This window comes from Pygocentrus nattereri, chromosome 10 (assembly GCF_015220715.1).
Source record: "Pygocentrus nattereri isolate fPygNat1 chromosome 10, fPygNat1.pri, whole genome shotgun sequence".
Lineage (NCBI taxonomy): Eukaryota > Metazoa > Chordata > Actinopteri > Characiformes > Serrasalmidae > Pygocentrus > Pygocentrus nattereri.
Genome location: NC_051220.1, coordinates 10,605,001 through 10,623,335, shown reverse-complemented (window position 1 = coordinate 10,623,335; position 18,335 = coordinate 10,605,001). Strand labels below are relative to the sequence as shown.

Here is an 18,335-nt window from a genome sequence, read left to right as displayed (position 1 = left end):
GTCTACATCTGTGTATGTGTGCCAGTATGTTTGTTTACATCCACTTAATAATTTGATTATTATCGTATTTCTGCCATTATCTGTTTATTATGGGGCCGGGTAAAAAGCACACTCTGATTTCTTACATCATACGCCGTCCTGGAAACAGTGAGCAGTGTTTAACACAGCGTTTAACATGGCACCAGTGAGACGCTTTTGGAGCGCTGAACGGAATTACTGACAAAATCAGTAACACAGTTTCAGTGTGTGTGTGTGTGTGTGTGTGTGTGTGTGTGTGTGTGTGTGTGTGTGTGTGTGTGTGCTTCAGTATGTATGTTTCAGTATACATGTACCACATGATGAGCACACATTGTACCAACCCCAGCTCGTAGTTACTTGTCTGTGGCCATTTTCTGTGTTTTCCCTTTGTTTTTCTATGATGTGCAGGTCTATGACTGGCCACACGAGGGCGCACTGAGGTATAAGAGGTCGCCAAGCCATCATCTTGAGAGGTGTTTACTGCTTTTTCCCCTCTGGCTTGACCTTGAAGAGCACCTATCCAGACCAGCCAGAGAGCCCACTCTCATTCTCTGTTATTGCCTGACCATAGACTGGGTCATAACAGCACTTCATTGGATATTGCTAAAAAAATTAGACTTAATCATAACAATTCAAATCAATGCAGTTGAATCGGAATCACCACTTTCAGATCAGTGCAGTGACGCACTGTACATTCTGTGTGTGTGTGTGTGTGTGTGTGTGTGTGTGTACCTTTCAGTGTGGCCTTCCTGAGCACCTTCATAGCATAGAGCTGGTTACTGTCTGGGGGTGTGATCTTCCTCACCAGAAATACCTACACAACAACAACACATACAACAGAATTTTCATTTTTAAAGCAATGAATTAAAAATAATGAAAAGAAATAATAATAACGCCCAAAATTAAAACTTTAACAAAGTCCAACTTCAGTTTTGTCAGAGTTTGTGCTTGGAACAGATGATCACTGTCAAATGTAACAGGTTGCATGTCTCAGTGTGTGTTAACTGTGCATGCAAGTGACATCTGTCTGTAGCATGGTTATGTGCAATGAGCTGAATCCATCTATGAAAATTTAACTGCCATGGACTCCGATTATAAACCACAGCAGGAAGACTGACAGACAGTGAATGATGCTAGCCAGCCAGAGGAATTATGGAAACTAATACATGCAATTATGCTAGATAACCTGCAGAATGTTAGCTAACCTGTGGAATGCTGCTGGCTAACCAGCAGAATTATCCTAGCTAATTTATGGAATGATGCAAGATAACCTGCAGAATTATGGTAGCTAACATGTGGTATGTTGCTAGCTAGTATATTGTGTGGAATGATGCTAGTTCACCTGTAGAAAGTTATTAGCTGACCTGTGGAATGATGCTAACTAACAAGCAGAATGTTGTTAGCTGACCTGTGGAATGCTGTTAGACCTGTGGAATGTTGTTAGCTGACCTGTGGAATGCTGTTAGCTGACCTGTGGAATGATGCTAACTAACAAGCGGAATGCTGGTAGCTGACCTGTGGAGTGACATTAGTTAACCAGCGGAATGATGCTAGTTGGCCTGTGGATTGAAGCTAGCATAAGCGTTAAATTATGTCAGCTCAATGTCCAAAAGTAAAAGGCCAGCTTTACATGATTGCATGTTGCAAGTTGCCTGCAACATTATTTCTGTGCAACTTGAGTTACAAACAGCAATTCAATAACAACTAAACCTGCACACGACACGTTTCATTACTCCAAGTTAACAGCTCAATGTGGCATGCACCCACCCCCCGGGCCCCGACGATGATGGCTGCGAGAGCCGGCAGGAAGGCGGGGACCAAACACCCAGCGCTGACGAACCTCAGTGAGGATGAGAGAGAGCCACGAGTGTGGAGGGGGCGGAGCGCAAAGCCCGAGCTCCCCCGGTAGACGCGAGCCATGAGAGTGACGGCAGGAGGAGGAGCACAAAGACGCTGGTGCACCAGAATAAGGAGCGAGTCCCAAGCTCCGCCGCTCATTACAACCCCAAGCTGGCAGCTCGGCCGCCTGGGTCGAATGTGAGGTATAGTGAGGCAGCCTCACTGCATAATAGCAGCTCTCGTGGCTGTCATCATCAGGGCCCAGGGGGTCGGATGCCACACTCATATTTATGGTGCACCGCTCTCATTCTGTATAAATTTGCAGCGTTTTAATAGCCTTCATAAACATTTATTCTTTTCAGATATCACTGCTGTTCTTTGCTGTATACACCTGTTTATTTATATATCTATCTAAGGTTCTTTACTACATATTTGATTTTTAAATCTATTCTGTTTATGAAACTTTAAAAAATGAATGTTTAAATAGCTGTTAGCATTAGCTGGCTAGTTAAGTTAGCTGGTTACAGACATGTTAGCTTCAGAACACGTATATTTCTTTGCCGTTCTGACAAAAAGAAAAACGTACAGCCTTGGCCTCCAATTGGCTTGTTCCACAAATTTGAGACATTTGCAACTGTTGTGACAAATGAGTGGTGTTTCATTAGTGCACCTCTAGTAAAATTCAGTGTCATGTAGGTTTCAAGCAAGTTGCATGTAAGTTTCAGTGTGTAAGTTCATGACTGGGATCATGATTACTTCGCCTGTGCTCACCTTGCCGAAAGATCCCTGGCCCAAAACCTTGAGCAGCTCGAACTGGGACGGGTCTGCTTTCTCTGCCCCCTCCTTAACCACATTCGTGATGTTGATTTCCTTGATGACATCATCGTCCTGCATCAGGAAACAGAAAGGAGGAAGAACATTACATCAAACAGGACATCTGTGAGCTCTTCAACATGTGGCCAAAACTCTCGGAAAAGGAGGGTCCGTTCATTACCACTATAAACACATTTCATCACATCTAACACTTTAGTGGCTTTAATAGCACAATAACATTCTCACACTCTTTCATAGCTGACCAGAAACATTTATACAGCACCACAGTGTTTCCACAGAAACACAATATCACTTCCATCAACTTATCAGTGTTAACTGCCTTAATTCAGCAATTCACTTAAATCTGCACATCGTATCAACCTAGAAAACCTTTTCAAGACGTGTGTTTTGAGATAAGCAGGCAGGAGGAGCTGATGAATGCTAAACCTACTGAGAAACTATAGAACAGACACAGATTACATCACAATACCTACACACTAAAAAGGAAGGTTCTTCAAGGGTTTTTTTTAAGTAAAAACAATGGTTCCATTTAGAACCATGAAAGCTATATAGAACCATTTTGTGCTCAGATTGTTCTTTGCATGGTGAATCGGTTCCTGAGACTGATGAGAAATATACTGTATATGATTCTACATAGCACCAAAAAGCATTCTTCTACGGTTACAATCTGATATCATAACAATACCAGAACTATTTTTGGTGCTATACAGAGCAATTTTCAGAAAGATTCAGAAATTAATGAATGAATAACTGCCTCTAAATGTGATATACATTGTACATATACATACATAAATGATATAAACTTTGTTTGTATCTAAAGTTTGTTCTACAGTTTCTCATTAGGTTGAATGAATAACTGGCTCTAAATGTAAGTATTGTGATATAAATATACTGTATAATAGACCCTTTATATGTGTATGTATACCTTTGTAAACCTGTGGTATGTTTTCATGAATCTGAGCATAAAAATGTTCAAAAATGAATGATATTTTATGAAGAATTTATTGTTTGTTTGAGATTGTTTTCTTTGGAAATCTTAGTTGTAACAGTGTGTTAAACTAACCCCCCCGTGTGGAGGCTGTACTTTAGAGCATGATTAGCTCTCACTGCAAGCTGTTTATCTGCTTCTAAATGCTGCTATATTGCACAAGGAGAGGAGATTAAAATGATATGAGTGAAAACCGTGAACCTGGTACAGGGCTGGACAATATGACAATATATACTGTTATCATGATGAATTATGTCACAATACAGTACAATATGTTTTCCTGAACATATTGTGCATATAGTCAATACTTGTAGACACTAATCTGCTGCATTTTTCATTATAAAGGGAGCAAAATTGGTCACATTTAACTCATTTAGTGTCCAATACCGAATAAAGATCACTGTATTCTCAGTTTTTGACAGTATTTTTTTTTAACCAAACAGAATTAACATGTAAAGCCATTGTACACAGGAACCAGCAGAGGAACTCCACCTCAGCACGATTACGGGAAACACACCCACTTCACCCGCTTTAAAAACCACAGCGTCAACTCACAGCTCAAAATACACCACACTGCAGAGGGGCATTTACATATCCATTCCCACCAGCAGCGTCTACTGCTCCAGGCTATTTCAGACCAGTTTCTGGCCACAGGGCAGCTGTTGTCCAGCTATTGTGCATGTGGTGGTCCATTTTCAGCACAGCGGTGACACGGACATCGAGGAATGTGTGGTGCTGGTACGAGTGTATCAGACACACAACACTTCTCAGCTAATGGTGGACGATGGCCGTTTAAAAAGTTTGTTTACATGGTCCTCATAATAAAAGCAGTGCACAATTTTCAATTGATAAATGTCCAATAAATGTCATACCAACAAAGCAACAACAGCTAAATATTAAATAGCACCACTAACTACAAGAGAGGAACTGGTTACCATTAGCTTAGCTACTATGCCACCAGCTCTTCTTACCACAAGAAAAGGATAATTCTGGCCTAAACTAGTCTTTACTGGTTTATGCTGGTCTACTGGTTTATCTTGGTCTAAGCTAGTCTTTGCCGGTCTAAGTCTATATTGGTTCATGCTAATTGACCAGCATACCAGCATCCAAAAGACAGCATATGCTGGTTTTGCTAGTTTTCTGGCAGGGTTGAGAGAAGAAGAACATAACAGAAGAGTACAAGTGTCTTTTAGCAGAGCACAGCAGCACGTCATACATCATAAATACGGAAAACAATGATAACAAATTTATCAGTATCAGCCAGCAGTAATCAGTTTCAGTGAGTTCTGGGTATTGAGTTAGTGTGAGGGTTTAGGGTTGTGGGCAGCAGATACAGCTGATAAAGTGTTGCTGCTTTACAAAGCATCAGCATCTGAGCTCCACCATCAACCACTTCCTCCACTGTGTGGACTGGTTGATGACTGTTCCAAAAAAACGGTGACCCACTGCAGTGGTCAGTCTACTGTCCTTCCTAATTACGTGCACTTTTATGGAAATCTGTAACGCTGGACTTTGTGTGGAAACCTATAAGTGAGCGTCACAGTAGGACAGCATGTGTTGGTGGTTCAGTAAAGCACAAAAGACATTTGAGAAACTGACCATGTTGTTTCTCTTTACGCCGTATCGCTGACACTGATATCACTTTTAAACCACACGCTCTCAAAGCGTCAAAACAAAGCACAACAACTTCACTCGTCCAGTTCAGAAGTTCTCCATTACAGAAACATGTGAAAAACATACAGTGTAAAGGTACAGAAAAGGCATAAAGCAGAAAAAAGGCATAAATAAATGCATAAATCACAAACAAAAGGTATAAACTATAAAGTATGAGTATAAATAAAGGCATAAACTATTATCATAGGTGTAAACAAAAGCATAAATAAAGACTTAAAGCATCAACAAAGGCAGAAAGTATGTTAAAAGTATAGACATAAACTATGAACAGAAGCATGAACTATAAACAAAAGCATAACTACAAGCATAAAAAGGTATAGATAGGTCATAAAACATTGTTAAAAGCACAAACTATAGTGTAAACAAAGCCATAATTAAAAGTGCAAGTAAAGCCATAAATAAAAGCAGAAATAAAAACAGCACTCATGGTCTCCTGCTTGATTAAAAGCAAAAACTCAACAAATAATGCAGGAATATTAATAACACAGTCACTGCTGACACTACTTATGACAACCTACTCAACTTTTCAAAGAAAACTTTTCAAACACAGTGAAGATCAGCGCAAAGTTCAACACCTTTTAAAGACAGCAAACACCCACAAGCTCTTTCATATCTTCAGATCGCGCCTCTCTCCCCAACCTCATTACCCAGGACTGACACTCCACCAACACTGCTGACCGGCTCCAGTCCACTACTCTGTTACATTACAGCTCAAATGACGTCTGATGATGGATTTCACACTGATAAGGGTCAGATTTCTAGCAGACCTAGAAAAATGATAAACCCATTAAGCCTCTTCTAATCAGTTCACAGATGCTTTCTACCTCCTCAATCTCCAGAAGGTTCCCACGGCTGAATCGTGGCAGTTATGCTTTCTTTTTCTGCTACATCAGCACCAGGAAATAACGTATAGTCATATGCAAAAGTTTGGGCGCCACTGGTCAAATTCCATGTTGTGATTTTCTGAGAGTAAGTAAGTGAACACATCTTCTACAGAGAGACACACATCCGCACATTTTAGTACACAGTTATTACGTATTTGTAGAATTAACATACTGCAGAAATCAGGCCTGTGCAAAAGCGCATTAAACGTCTTCACTTATTTTCAGCAAATAAACAGAAGCTGTGCAGTACAATTCGCAAATCAAGGAGAAAAACACATCATTCATCGGTATCAGACTTGGCTGAGGTGCTGAAGTTAAAAGATAAAATCTAAAGGTGAAACAGCATCCGCACACTCAAATCTGTGCTCATAATTTGCACAAACATGCCATATTTATGTTTTTTTATGTTAGAAACTGTATAAACACTGAAGTATTTGCAATACTATAATTGCCAACCAACCTCCAAAGACACCACAGCAACCCCATGAAATACTATAGCTACCACCTAATAACAACCTAGCAACTACCTGGTATACCACAGCAGCCACCTTGCAATACCTACCAACACAGCAGCATGCCCCCAAGATACACTATATGGCCAAAAGTATGCAGACACTCCTGATAATTACTGAGTTAACGTGTTTCAGCCTCACTTGTTGCTAACGTGGATAAAATCAAGCACAGATGCGATCCAGTCTTTAAAGACAAACACTGGCAGTCGAATGGTTCGCACAGAAGACCTCAGTGTCTTTAAACGGTGTAAAGCAGGCTGCCACTGGACTCTGGAGCAGTGGGAACGTGTTGAAAGTGAATCACGCTTCACTATCTGGCAGTCTGATGGATGAATCTGGGTTTGGTGGATGCCAGGAGAACAGCATCTACCAGAATGCATACTGTCAACAGTAAAGTTTGGTGGAGGTGGGATAATGATCTGAAGCTGTTTTTCAGTGTTTGGGCCCCTTAGATCCAGTGAAGGGTGATGTTAATGCTACAGCACACAAAGACATTTTACACCATTATTTGGCAGCAGTTTGGGGAAGAGCCTTTCCTGTTCCAGCATGTCTGAGTCCCTGTGCACAAAGCGAGCTTCATAAAGACATGATTTGACCAGATGGGTATGGAGGAACTCCAGTGGCCTGCACAGGGCCCTGACCTCAACCCCAGTGAACACCTTTGGGATGAACTGGAATCTCTATATTGAGCCAGAACATCAGTGTCTGACCTTACAAACACTCTTTTGAATAAATGGCCGCAAATTCCAACAGACACGCTTTAAAATCTTGTAGAAAGCTTCCTAGAAGAGTGGAGGCTGTTATAGCCGCCAAGGGGGGCAACTTCATATTAATGCTTATAGTTTTAGATTGGAATGTCCAGCAAGCTCGTATAGATGTGATGGTCAGGTGTCCACATACTTCTGGTCAGATACTGTACTAAATCAACTGTCTAGCAAACCTCCTGATATACCATACCAACCACCCAACAAAACACCCAACCAACCAGAATCCATAGGATCCAACTAGCAACACTCTGAAAAACCATAACAACCATCTAGCAGTGTCTTAGCCAGGAAGTGCTAAAGCTGTGCAGCTCCATATGTTATTTAGTAAAGTTTTCAGTAAATTATGTAATTATATATTTACATTCATTGCTTAACTAAAGCTCCACAGAGCAAAGTCTGGGTGTGTGTGCGCGTGTGCGCGTACTGACCGTCCACGGCCCCGGTTCTGGTGCTGAAGCTGTGCTGGAGGCTGTAGAGTTTTTAGTACTGTTGGTTTCCACTCGTGGATGAACATTAGTGGTATTAGCGCTGTTACCTAAAGCTTTACTGTGAGGTCGTCGGAACAGAGAGTAGAGAGTCAACAGCTGCCTCACTTTAAACTTCCTTCTCTCCTTCTCTCCATCCATCTCTTTGCTAGTCTGGGCATCTCACCATCATCATCATCTCCTCCTCTATCTGTTGTGAGCTGAAGCTGAACTAACAGAGTTCTGCATGTTCTGTTATGCGTAAAAAGGAACGAGTGAAGAAGAAGAAAAAAAAACGCTTCTTAAATTTACAACAACTCAAAACTACCATACAGTGAAAGTCAGAGAGTCAGAGTGAGAGAGAGAGGGTGTGCTTACTGACATGAACTGAGACAGGAAGGAAGAGGCTGAGAGAGAGAGAGAGAGAGAGAGAGAGAGAGAGAGAGAGAGAGAGAAAATAAAGAGAAATAAACAGAAAGAGAAACAGATAAAAAGACAGGAAAGGAGAGACAGAGAGATAAACAAGAAGAAAGGTGAGAAAGAAAAATAGTGAGAGACAGAAAATGAGTGAGACAGAAAAAGAGGTAGCAAAATGAAAGACAAGGAAGAGATTGAGACAGAGACAAAATAAAAAAGAGGAGAGGGTGATAAAGAAAGAAACAAGGACTAATAAGGTGCTTTCACGTTTCATTATGGCTGTGTTCCAAATCGCTTGTGTCCATGTGGTCACCTTTGCTGTTTCACTGATTATGGCTGTGTTCCAAATCACTTCTGTTCATAAAGTCGGCTTCATTTTTGACCTTTGACTTTTACCATATTTTAAGAGGAATGATTATTTTAGGCATATGGTTCAAGGGGTTAACAATAGCTGTGTTCCAAATCATTTCTGTTCACAAAGCCGCCTTTATCGCTAACTCATTATGGCTGTGTTACAAATCGCTTCTGTTCACAAAGCCGTCTTCGTTTTTTTTTTTAACTCATTATGGCTGTGTTCCAAACTGGTTCTGTTCATAATACCATCTTTTTAAAAACTCGTTATGGCTGTGTTCCAAATTGCTTCTGTTCATAAAGCCTCTTCATTTCTGACACCTTGTCAAAAACAGACCCACACTTTTATCCCCTCTACTCAAAACTACATAAATGTTGTTATTATTGTTGTTATTGAATTATGTATATAAAATATGGACTAATAAATGTTTAATACTACTTTGTTATTCATATCTAATCTTTTATCATTTTGGGTATGTGGTTCAAGGGCTTAACCCATTATGGCTGTATTCCAAATCACTTCTGTTCATAGTCACCTTCATTTGGAACCCCTTAGACTCTGAAGGCACATATATGGACCCACACTTTTTCCTCATTCTCAAAACTATTTTCTTATTACTTTTTTTTTTATTATTCATATAAAATATTTTAGTGTATTTCAAGATGGACAATCATTTCAAGTATAAGGTTTGATGGGTAAACTCACTATGGTTGTGTTCCAAATCACTTCTATTCATAAAGTCTCCTCTGTTGTTGCACTAATTATGGCTTTGTTACAAACCACCTTTGTTTGTTGTTGTTTTTCTAAAACTCATTGTGGCTGTGTTCCAAATTGCCTGTGACCATAAAGCTGCCTTCATTTTAAATTCATTATGGCTGTCTTCCAAATCACTTCTGTTTTTTAAGTCACCTTCCTCATTAAATGCATCATGGCTGCGTTCCAAAACACTCCTGTTTTTAAAGTAATTTCCTCATTATACTCATTACTGCTAGGTCCAAAGTCGTCTTTGTTTTTTAAACTCATTATGGCTGTGTTCCAAATCCCTTGTGACCATAAAACTGCCTTCATTTTTAAACTCATCATGGCTGTGTTCTAAATAGCTTCTGTTTATATAGTCGCCCCTTCCTCATTAAACACATTATGGCTGTCTTTCAAATTGCTTCTGTTTGTAAAGCCTCACTCATTTTAAACTCTTGGATGTGTCCCAAATTGCTTCAATCTGCAGAATCCACCACCTCTCCCATATAGCTTTTCTCCCTTCTCCTTCCCTACTTCCCCTCTCAGTCTGTGTCCAATGTATAAGCACTCACTCAAAATATCTTTAAAAAAAAAAACACACAAAAAAAAACCCCCACAAATTTAAAAAGTTAAATAAATAAATACACTCACAGTGCACAGACCACCAGCAGAAGCACAGAGTCTTACAGCAAGCACGCACAAGCCTGGCCACCGGAGGGCGCCCACATGCTCCTCAAGTGAGAAAATATCACAGGTGTGACTTCACTGCAGGACTTTAGACTTAGGTGTGACTTCAGCAAAGCAGGCCAGTTCATTTTCAGCAGTTTGCAGTAGAAGGGAGCCAGAATCCAGTCCAAGCGCTAAGCTGGGCACTCCAGGTTTGCTCTTACCTGTCTGATAATGCTGGAGAAGTCCTTCTCCACCCACGTGATCTCTGACCGCTTCTGCTAGGGGCAGGAGGAGAGACTCATAATGGCTCTGTTCCAGATCACTCATGCTACAAAGGCAGCCTTCATTTAAATTATCTTGGCTGTGTTCCAAACACCTTACATTTTCAGACGTACTATGGCTGTATCCCAAATAAATCCCTTGTGTTCAGAGCACTCTCACTTTACATCATCATGGCTGCATCCCAAATTGCTTAAGTGCACAGAGTTCCATTCCTGTCAAACTCATGGCTGTGTTCCAAATTGCTTCTGTTCATAAAGCCACATTTATTTATGTATGTATGTATGTATGTATGTATGTATGTATGTATGTATTTAAACTCAGGCGCATTAGTTTAACCCATTACAGTCACTTTCACAGACCAACCTCCATTACAACTTACTGTGGCTGTGCTCCAAAGCACTTTTTGTTCACAGCTGTGCTCCATTATGGCAGCACTACAAAAAAAATTCTGTATCTACTTTGAATTATTCAGTAACTACTATGAGTTATTCACTCAGCAATATGAATTATTCAGTACCAACTATGAATTATTAGGTCTACACTGCTGGGCAAAATATGGGCACAGAATGGCAAAATATAACGCTCTTAACAACAAATCATTTAAAAATAAATAAAGTAACTTAATAATGGGAGAGATTTTCACTCTAATTTCTTTAAATGTTGAAGTTTTGTGTGTAAATTTGCAGACAGTCTTCTACAAAAAGAAGAGTCAGCACTGACGACTTCAAACAGCTGAAAAAACACTGCTGAGCTAGTTTGACTTTAGTGAGACCAAATGTTTCCTATAGGGTTTAAATCTGGACTCTGACCAGCCAAAAACCAGCAGTAAACACTATTATATTTTGAGTTTGGCTCAAAATATACCACTTTTAGAAAATGGTGGTCGACATAGATTATGATTAAAACACACAATTTTTAGTAAATAATTTATTACTAATATTAATCGACATAAACAAGTATTCCGCCGAGGAATGTAGTTACTTTAGCATGTGGCATCGTTGCCAAGCAACCACTGGCTGCTGAAGGCAGAGAAGAAAGTTTGGTTGACCATCTCTGTACATTGCAGTCATTTAACGAACTTTATAACTCTTGTTTTATATTAATGAATAAATGATAACAGCGCTGTTTAATGCGAATACCTTCACTTTATAAGTACTTTTTGCTCATCAAATTACCACCGTGAGTCTCTTCTCATGCTGGGACTGAATCTCAAATGGCTCCGTGATCCCTACATACACATGTTGGAATTTAAATACTGGATCCTGCAGCCCCACAGTGCAAAATACAGCTAAGAAATAGCCATTTGGGATTCAGACAATTCCACACTCGATAAATGATGCACCGTTTGGCTGTAGAGGCTAGAATTCCATAACTTTCATAGTTAGCACCCCATTTAGGGAGTACAGAGCCGTTTGAGATTCAACCTGGGACGAGACTTCTGACCGAAACACAAATATCTGAAACACGTAAGACATTCAAGTGACATTTTCAGACGCTCACACCGTCATTTTACAGTGAATCATACTGCGAGTGCTTTCATTCCAGCCTGTGATATTAATGATGGAGTTCTTTAGCATGTTAGCTATCTTTTAGCCTAGCTCTAGTTAAGATCATTAGTTGCCAGCCTCTCAGTTTAAACAATACATGGGTTCTTACTTCATCCATTGGTCCATGTGAGCAGCATGAGAGTCAAAGATTATTCCATTAACAGCAAAAGGATTTTTGTGAAGTGGCCAGAGATGTGTATATATTGCGTATCTTACAAAGGCTTTTGAATCCAGCTCAGCCAATCAGATTTCAGGACTGTATGCGTTTTATAATATGAATTATTCAGTATCTACTATAAATGATTCAGTAATTACTATGAATTATTCTGTACCTACAATTCAGTATTAACTGTGAAACTAGCATGTAAGATCTGAAGCTATAAGAATGGCAAACTGAAGTGGGGAGGCTTTAAAGTTTAAGTGAAGGCTTTAAAGTTTAAGTGGTCCCCCCATCGAGGTACACTGACCATCGTTACGTCACTCCTAATTTCCCATTTTTGCCAAACTATGTGAACGAAAGACGGAAGCGTCAACATTTTCTCATTTCCTGAGCCGATTACTCTGCAAAGCTGCACACTGCCGCACACACATGCTCAGTTTGGCTTCATCACGGCCAGCAGAAGAGGGAGGTGTGGCCAAACAAAGATTTCCCAAGATGCATTTCCTGCCTTCCTTCTGCTATTTCAACACCGCTTCAGCTACAAGAGACACGGACACTGAAATCCTGCTGCTTACACCACAACCCTGCATGAGTAACGTACTTCAGGCCATGTATGTAGATAACAGTGAGTCATACAGAGTCATACACCGCGTAATCAAGTCTATTAGACTACTGAACACCTCCACACAGTTTGAGATGATTTAGCACCATGCTTATTGGTGGGGTTTAAAGCAGCACTATGAAAAGTGAATGAAGTAGTGTTACTGCGTTAGTAGGATAAACACAGGCTGTAATATAGTGAGTGGTCACAGCTGTGAATCGGCCTGTAAAGCCTGAAACAATCATTTGAACGTCAGAGGTGTCGAGTCGGACGTTTTCCACACCATGGCGTACGTCTTTGCATATAAATGTCACCCACAGACTCAAAAAGAAGGTCTGGCTCGATGTTTAGGCCTCACATGATGCGCTCGCAAAATCAGATCCATCCACTTATGGGGGTCCAAAGTACAACCCACATTACAAAAACATCATACATGTCCTTTACATTTGGGCTAAGAGGTGGAAAGGGTCAAAATGACCATCCTCTCACTGTTTATCTCAAAGTTCTATTATTCATTTGTGTATAATTGCAATGTTTTGCTGTTTAAGATCTTTATCAGACTTGTTGAAAAGTTATATAAAAGCAATAAGCCACAAGAGGCAGTTTGATCGCTGGGAAGGGAGTTTAAAAACAACCTCAAGTGGCTTATTGCTTAGGAGAACATTCGGTCACCCATGGCTGTATATTGTGGTCATTACGTTATTATTTTTTTCTTTTTAATAACACAGCGCTGTTTAATGCAAACACTTTCACTCTGTAAGCACATTTAGTCACCAAATTACCACCGCGAGTCTTATTTAGTACCAATCTAGCCAAGCCCCTCTTCTCATGCTGGGGCTGAATCTCAAATGGATGCCTGCTCCCTAGTGCACTATGTAGGAATACTGGATCCTGCAGCATAATTTTGCAGTGATTTATACCATAAGTACTTTAATTCAAGTCTGTGATTAATGATGGACTTGTATAGACTGTTGGCTCTTTTTGCCTGTTAGCCAACTGACCAGCCTGGCTCTAGTTAAGAGCATAAGGTGCCAGCCACTCAGTTTACACAAAAAACAGGTTCTTACTTCATCAATATACTCAGTGGTCAGTGTGAGCAGCATGAGAGTCAAAGATTAATGCATTAACAGCACAAGGGAGTTCCGTTGTTGTGAGGCGGTCATAGCTGTGCGTTTATCGTGGATTTTACGACAGCTTTGAATCTGTCTCAGCCAATCAGACTTTAGGACTGGAACTATCCGTTTTTATAAAGATGGATATACGTGAATAAGTGAGCTTTTGGAGTGGACATGAATTTTATTTATTTATCCTATGATATGCAAATAATGGCTCTCTTTTGTTTACACTGACCATTAGGCTTATTAAAAGGTTGCAATTGCACATGAATGAATAAAGCAGCTCTGAGATAAACAGTAAGTGGACATTCACTTTTACTTTGCTGTCCTGCACCACCATTGGTGGGGTGTGTGCACTCCTGCTTAGGATTTTGTTTAGTGTAAGATAGGTCTCTGCCTACTTTAAATGAATGGTTTAAATCTAATTTGTACAATTTGTCCACTCATTAATCCTCCAGCCAAGACACGTCCAATGTCCAAATTTTGTTTCTTTAGTTTAGAGCTGGAGCTACTAGGCCAACATTGCTAACAAACACCAAAAGTCAACAGTCACCCAAATGTTTTCTGCTAATTCATCCACAAAACTTCCCTGAAGCAGCTCAAACCACATCCTGACCTTCATTAAAGAGATACCAACTGATTTCAGACACAGTAGGACTCACCATGATCTAAAATGAACAAAATCCTAAACACAAACTTTGAACTTTCACACAAATAACTGCCCAAGTTCACTTTAGCAGCCTCACATTTCTCTATCAAGAGCATCACAATGGAGATATGAGGAGATTAGAGATCAGAGAATCCACTCAAACTGATTGGTTAAAAGCTACACAGAAAATGGGGCTCCTAACAAGACCTGGACGCCTGGGAGACACCAAAACTGCCCCCATCAGATAAACAGTACTTAAAGCTTTCATCTTTGGGAGGAAGGAGAAAAATCAAGCTGCTTCAGATCTGAAAACATCCACAGGTGTTTCTGTCCATCCTTCCACTGTGAGAAGACAACTCAGCGCTATGGGTCTGAAAGGATGTGTAGCTGTCCAGAAGAACCTCGCTGAGAAAAGGAGAAGCATCAGACAAAGAAGCTGAACACTGGACTGACCACCCCAGAGTCCAGCTCACGACATCACTGAATGTGTTTGATTACTTCAGAAAATAATCAACCAGCTTCTAAGACTGAACTTTGCAGGTGAAAAACTGAAAGTGAGTCTCTTGAAGAGAATGGAAGCTGGAATAAAGGTAGAGTGTGACTCAATGAACGGTCAAAACAGCTGATATCAGATTTAGTTTTGTTTTTATTAAATATGTTTTCCTGCTGCTGAAAAACGAGGAACTTGTACTTAACAGTCACTTAGGCTGAAAATAAAATAAATGAAAGGGGTCTCTTACTTTTTCACACATCATACATTCTCCCCTCTGTGGTCTGAAACGCCGTCTGAACTGGCAGATGAGGAAACGCTCTCTCTATCTCTCCTCCTTTCACTCCTCGCTTCCCTCTCTCTCCAATCCTGCTCTTCTTTCTAACTCTCTGTCTCTCTCTCTCTAACTCTCTGCATCTCCCTCTCTAACTCTCTGTCTCCGCTCTGAAGGATGGATGGATAGAGCAAACTTGCCTCATATGTGCGCCACTTGGTGCGGAAGATGTGCCTCCACATGTCCGAACACTCACCAGAGACTGACACTCACAGGCACAGTTAACCATTTACATTCATTTTGCATTTCCTCTTTTTTCTCTCTCTCTCTCTCTCTCTCTCTCTGAGCGAGAGACAGAGGAAGAGAGAAAGGCGGAAATTTCAGAGTTTAGAGGTTTCTAAGGAAACCACCACTCATGACCACAGCGAAGTAGAACGAACACACGAAACAAACAAATAAATAAATAAATACAAACCTTCAAGCTGATGGGTGTAAGAGTGGAAGAGGAACCCCATCAAAGTTTTTTTACAAATTTTACTGAGACTCTTTTCTTTACAGTGGTGGTGATGGGAACCAGGAGTCACCATGACTACAACACAAATATGGACATTTTATTTACTATCCAAAAGCACCCACGCGTGTCTTCGGAGTTCATATGGAATGTTAATGATGGGAAAACCGTGGAAAACATGAAATAATATGTTTTGGGACTATTTTGCCTCACAACACCCTGCATGTTATATATCCTTCCACCATGAATGGGGTATTAGGCCAAAATCTTCCCAAAACTATTAGGAACAATGTATCAGTCATCAGGCAATGAATTCATAACCATTTCATGGAATAACTTTCTGTGAGGGGGCTTCAGAGGGGGACGTCTGGCTCCTATCACCACCACTGTGAGCCATTCTGACGCTATAGAACGGACCATTTCACAACAAAGCACGACTCTGAACGACTCTGTTTACATCTTAATTGCTTAATTATGCAGTATAATATTTTTACGGTCTTTCTGTTAAAAATGATAAATATCTAAAACAGTGGTGCACGACACAAGAATTCTGTGCCAATATTAATATCCAATATTTTTCATGTGCATTTTGGGACTACAACTATCTGGATTAGCATCATTAAAAAAGTATGTATGCTATCCATATAAAAACATAGGTGTTTTCAATTTTTGTAGCGGAGGTGCGCCGTTATTCAGCTTTAGATGCCTGTAAGAAACCATAACATAGCTATATTGTGCTCTAATTTGACAACTTTTAACATTTAATATTCTAAATCAAGCTGATTAAAATGAAATTAGTCCTCTACTTCTCTCAGTTCTCTTTCCCATAATGGAAGTTAAAACCTTTGAAGCACGATCAGCATTATTAAATTCATTCAAAAGCGGAAATAAAATGGCAAATATGTAACCAAATTAGTTCAAACTGCCCTCCCACAGTAAAAAAAAGCATAGATATTTACAAGGATTGTTATTATCTTTTTAAAACTAAGGCATGTCACAAAATAATACTGTATTTTTTCATAATTTGGGCTAAAATTGACACTACAAAAACAGTCACTACTGAAACATTTGGTAATTATGATTAAATTGGTAGTGATTAAATGGAATGATCAGTAATTTCTTTTAATAAGATAAGCATAATTAAGGAACGGAGTCAAGCAAAGCAAAAGGATTTTAGTCTAAAGCCCAAGATCAGTTAAAAATGCTGACCACACCCTCCCACAGTGCTAAAACGATCGGTAATCCACACCCAATCTCCTCTACAGAGCCACTGTTTGGGTTGCTAAGCAGCAGCTGGAGGACAATCATCTCATCACGGAGAGCCAAGGCGCTCTTCAGCTTCATTATAACACATTATAGCTGAAAGGCCCTGATCTCACATCTCACCTTCTAACACCTCTAACACATCTAACACCCCTATGTGCACATCCAGCAGTTGCTCTCACACCACTGCAATGCACATCTGCAGCAGTAATGTATCATACATAAGAGCTGGGAGATGAATTAGTGCTTTTGCAGGGCAAAGCAATGTTTGCAACACTATTGTTTTCCAACTTATATCATCAGTGATTGTGGCATATTCTTCTTCTTATAATTATTGTTATTATTTTTCTGCCAGATTTTTCCTGCAAGAATGCTGTGCTTGTATACAGCTTTTTAAATGTACGATTTCCATAAAACCATAATTAAATGACATTTTTGTTTCCCATAGGAATAAATTGCGTGGGCCCAACTTACATCATGCTTACACAAGTCCATTAGCAACTCCTTAGTTGCAATAAGGTGAACCACAGAAACCACCTCACAATGTCCTGGCAACCACCTGGGATGCCATAGCAACCACCTAGCAACACCCAAGCAATTACCTAACAGCACCCCAGCAACTACGGCTGTGTATTGGCAAGAACCTGGCAATACAATATGAATCAGAATACATGGTTAGGATTCAATAGATTGTGATATACTCTGATACTGTAAGTACGACATACTGCAATTTTTTTCAATCTTTTTTTAGGAAAACTGTCATTGTATAAAAATCACACCACAACATGCATAAAATTAGAGTAAATTAAAAAATCAAATGGCTGAAGATAACACTACAACACCGCTCTCTAGTGGCTGGAATTTGAACACTACACAAAATGAACCACAGTCTGTTTGCCATGAATCTGTGCATGTAAACCATTCATTAAAAATCAATACTGTGTTTGTGAGAATCGATACAGTATCACAAAATATAATATAGTAATATTCAAGCGTGTTGATACTTTCTTATAACCCTACTAGCAACCACCTGGAATATCATAGCAACCACTCAAAGCCTTTACAACCACCTGAAATACTTTTTAAAGCTAAATTTTATATTCAAATATGATTTTGGCTTCTTATGAAAACAAGATAACCAAGATAAAACAAGAAATGTGCTGTTGAAATCATGATCATGGTTTTTGCCGTAATCGAGCAGCCCTGTAACTCATAACACAATCAGAATCTATTATTAAAAAAAAGATTCAATTAACTATTCGCTTGTGCTTTGGTCAACATAAAATT

General features: G+C 39.8%; 1 protein-coding gene across 7 annotated transcripts in view; it reads right to left on the bottom strand.

Moving 5' to 3' along the window:
- The window catches only part of rps6ka1 (ribosomal protein S6 kinase a, polypeptide 1), a 108,955-nt gene that overhangs the window by 25,834 nt on the left and 64,786 nt on the right, over window positions 1-18,335 (bottom strand). The window contains exons 1-4 of one of the 7 annotated variants that reach the window (XM_017716760.2): window positions 15,475-15,565; window positions 10,378-10,431; window positions 2,629-2,745; window positions 751-832 (exon numbers count right to left, since the gene is read on the bottom strand). In XM_017716760.2, coding sequence (XP_017572249.1) covers window positions 751-832; window positions 2,629-2,745; window positions 10,378-10,431; window positions 15,475-15,516 — 295 coding nt within the window. In that variant the 5' untranslated portion in view covers window positions 15,517-15,565. Of the gene's footprint in view, window positions 1-750; window positions 833-2,628; window positions 2,746-7,944; window positions 8,322-10,377; window positions 10,435-15,250; window positions 15,278-15,474; window positions 15,566-18,335 lie in introns of those variants that run through there. The other 6 variants (XM_017716761.2, XM_017716757.2, XM_017716758.2 and 3 more) reach the window with 6 other exon arrangements.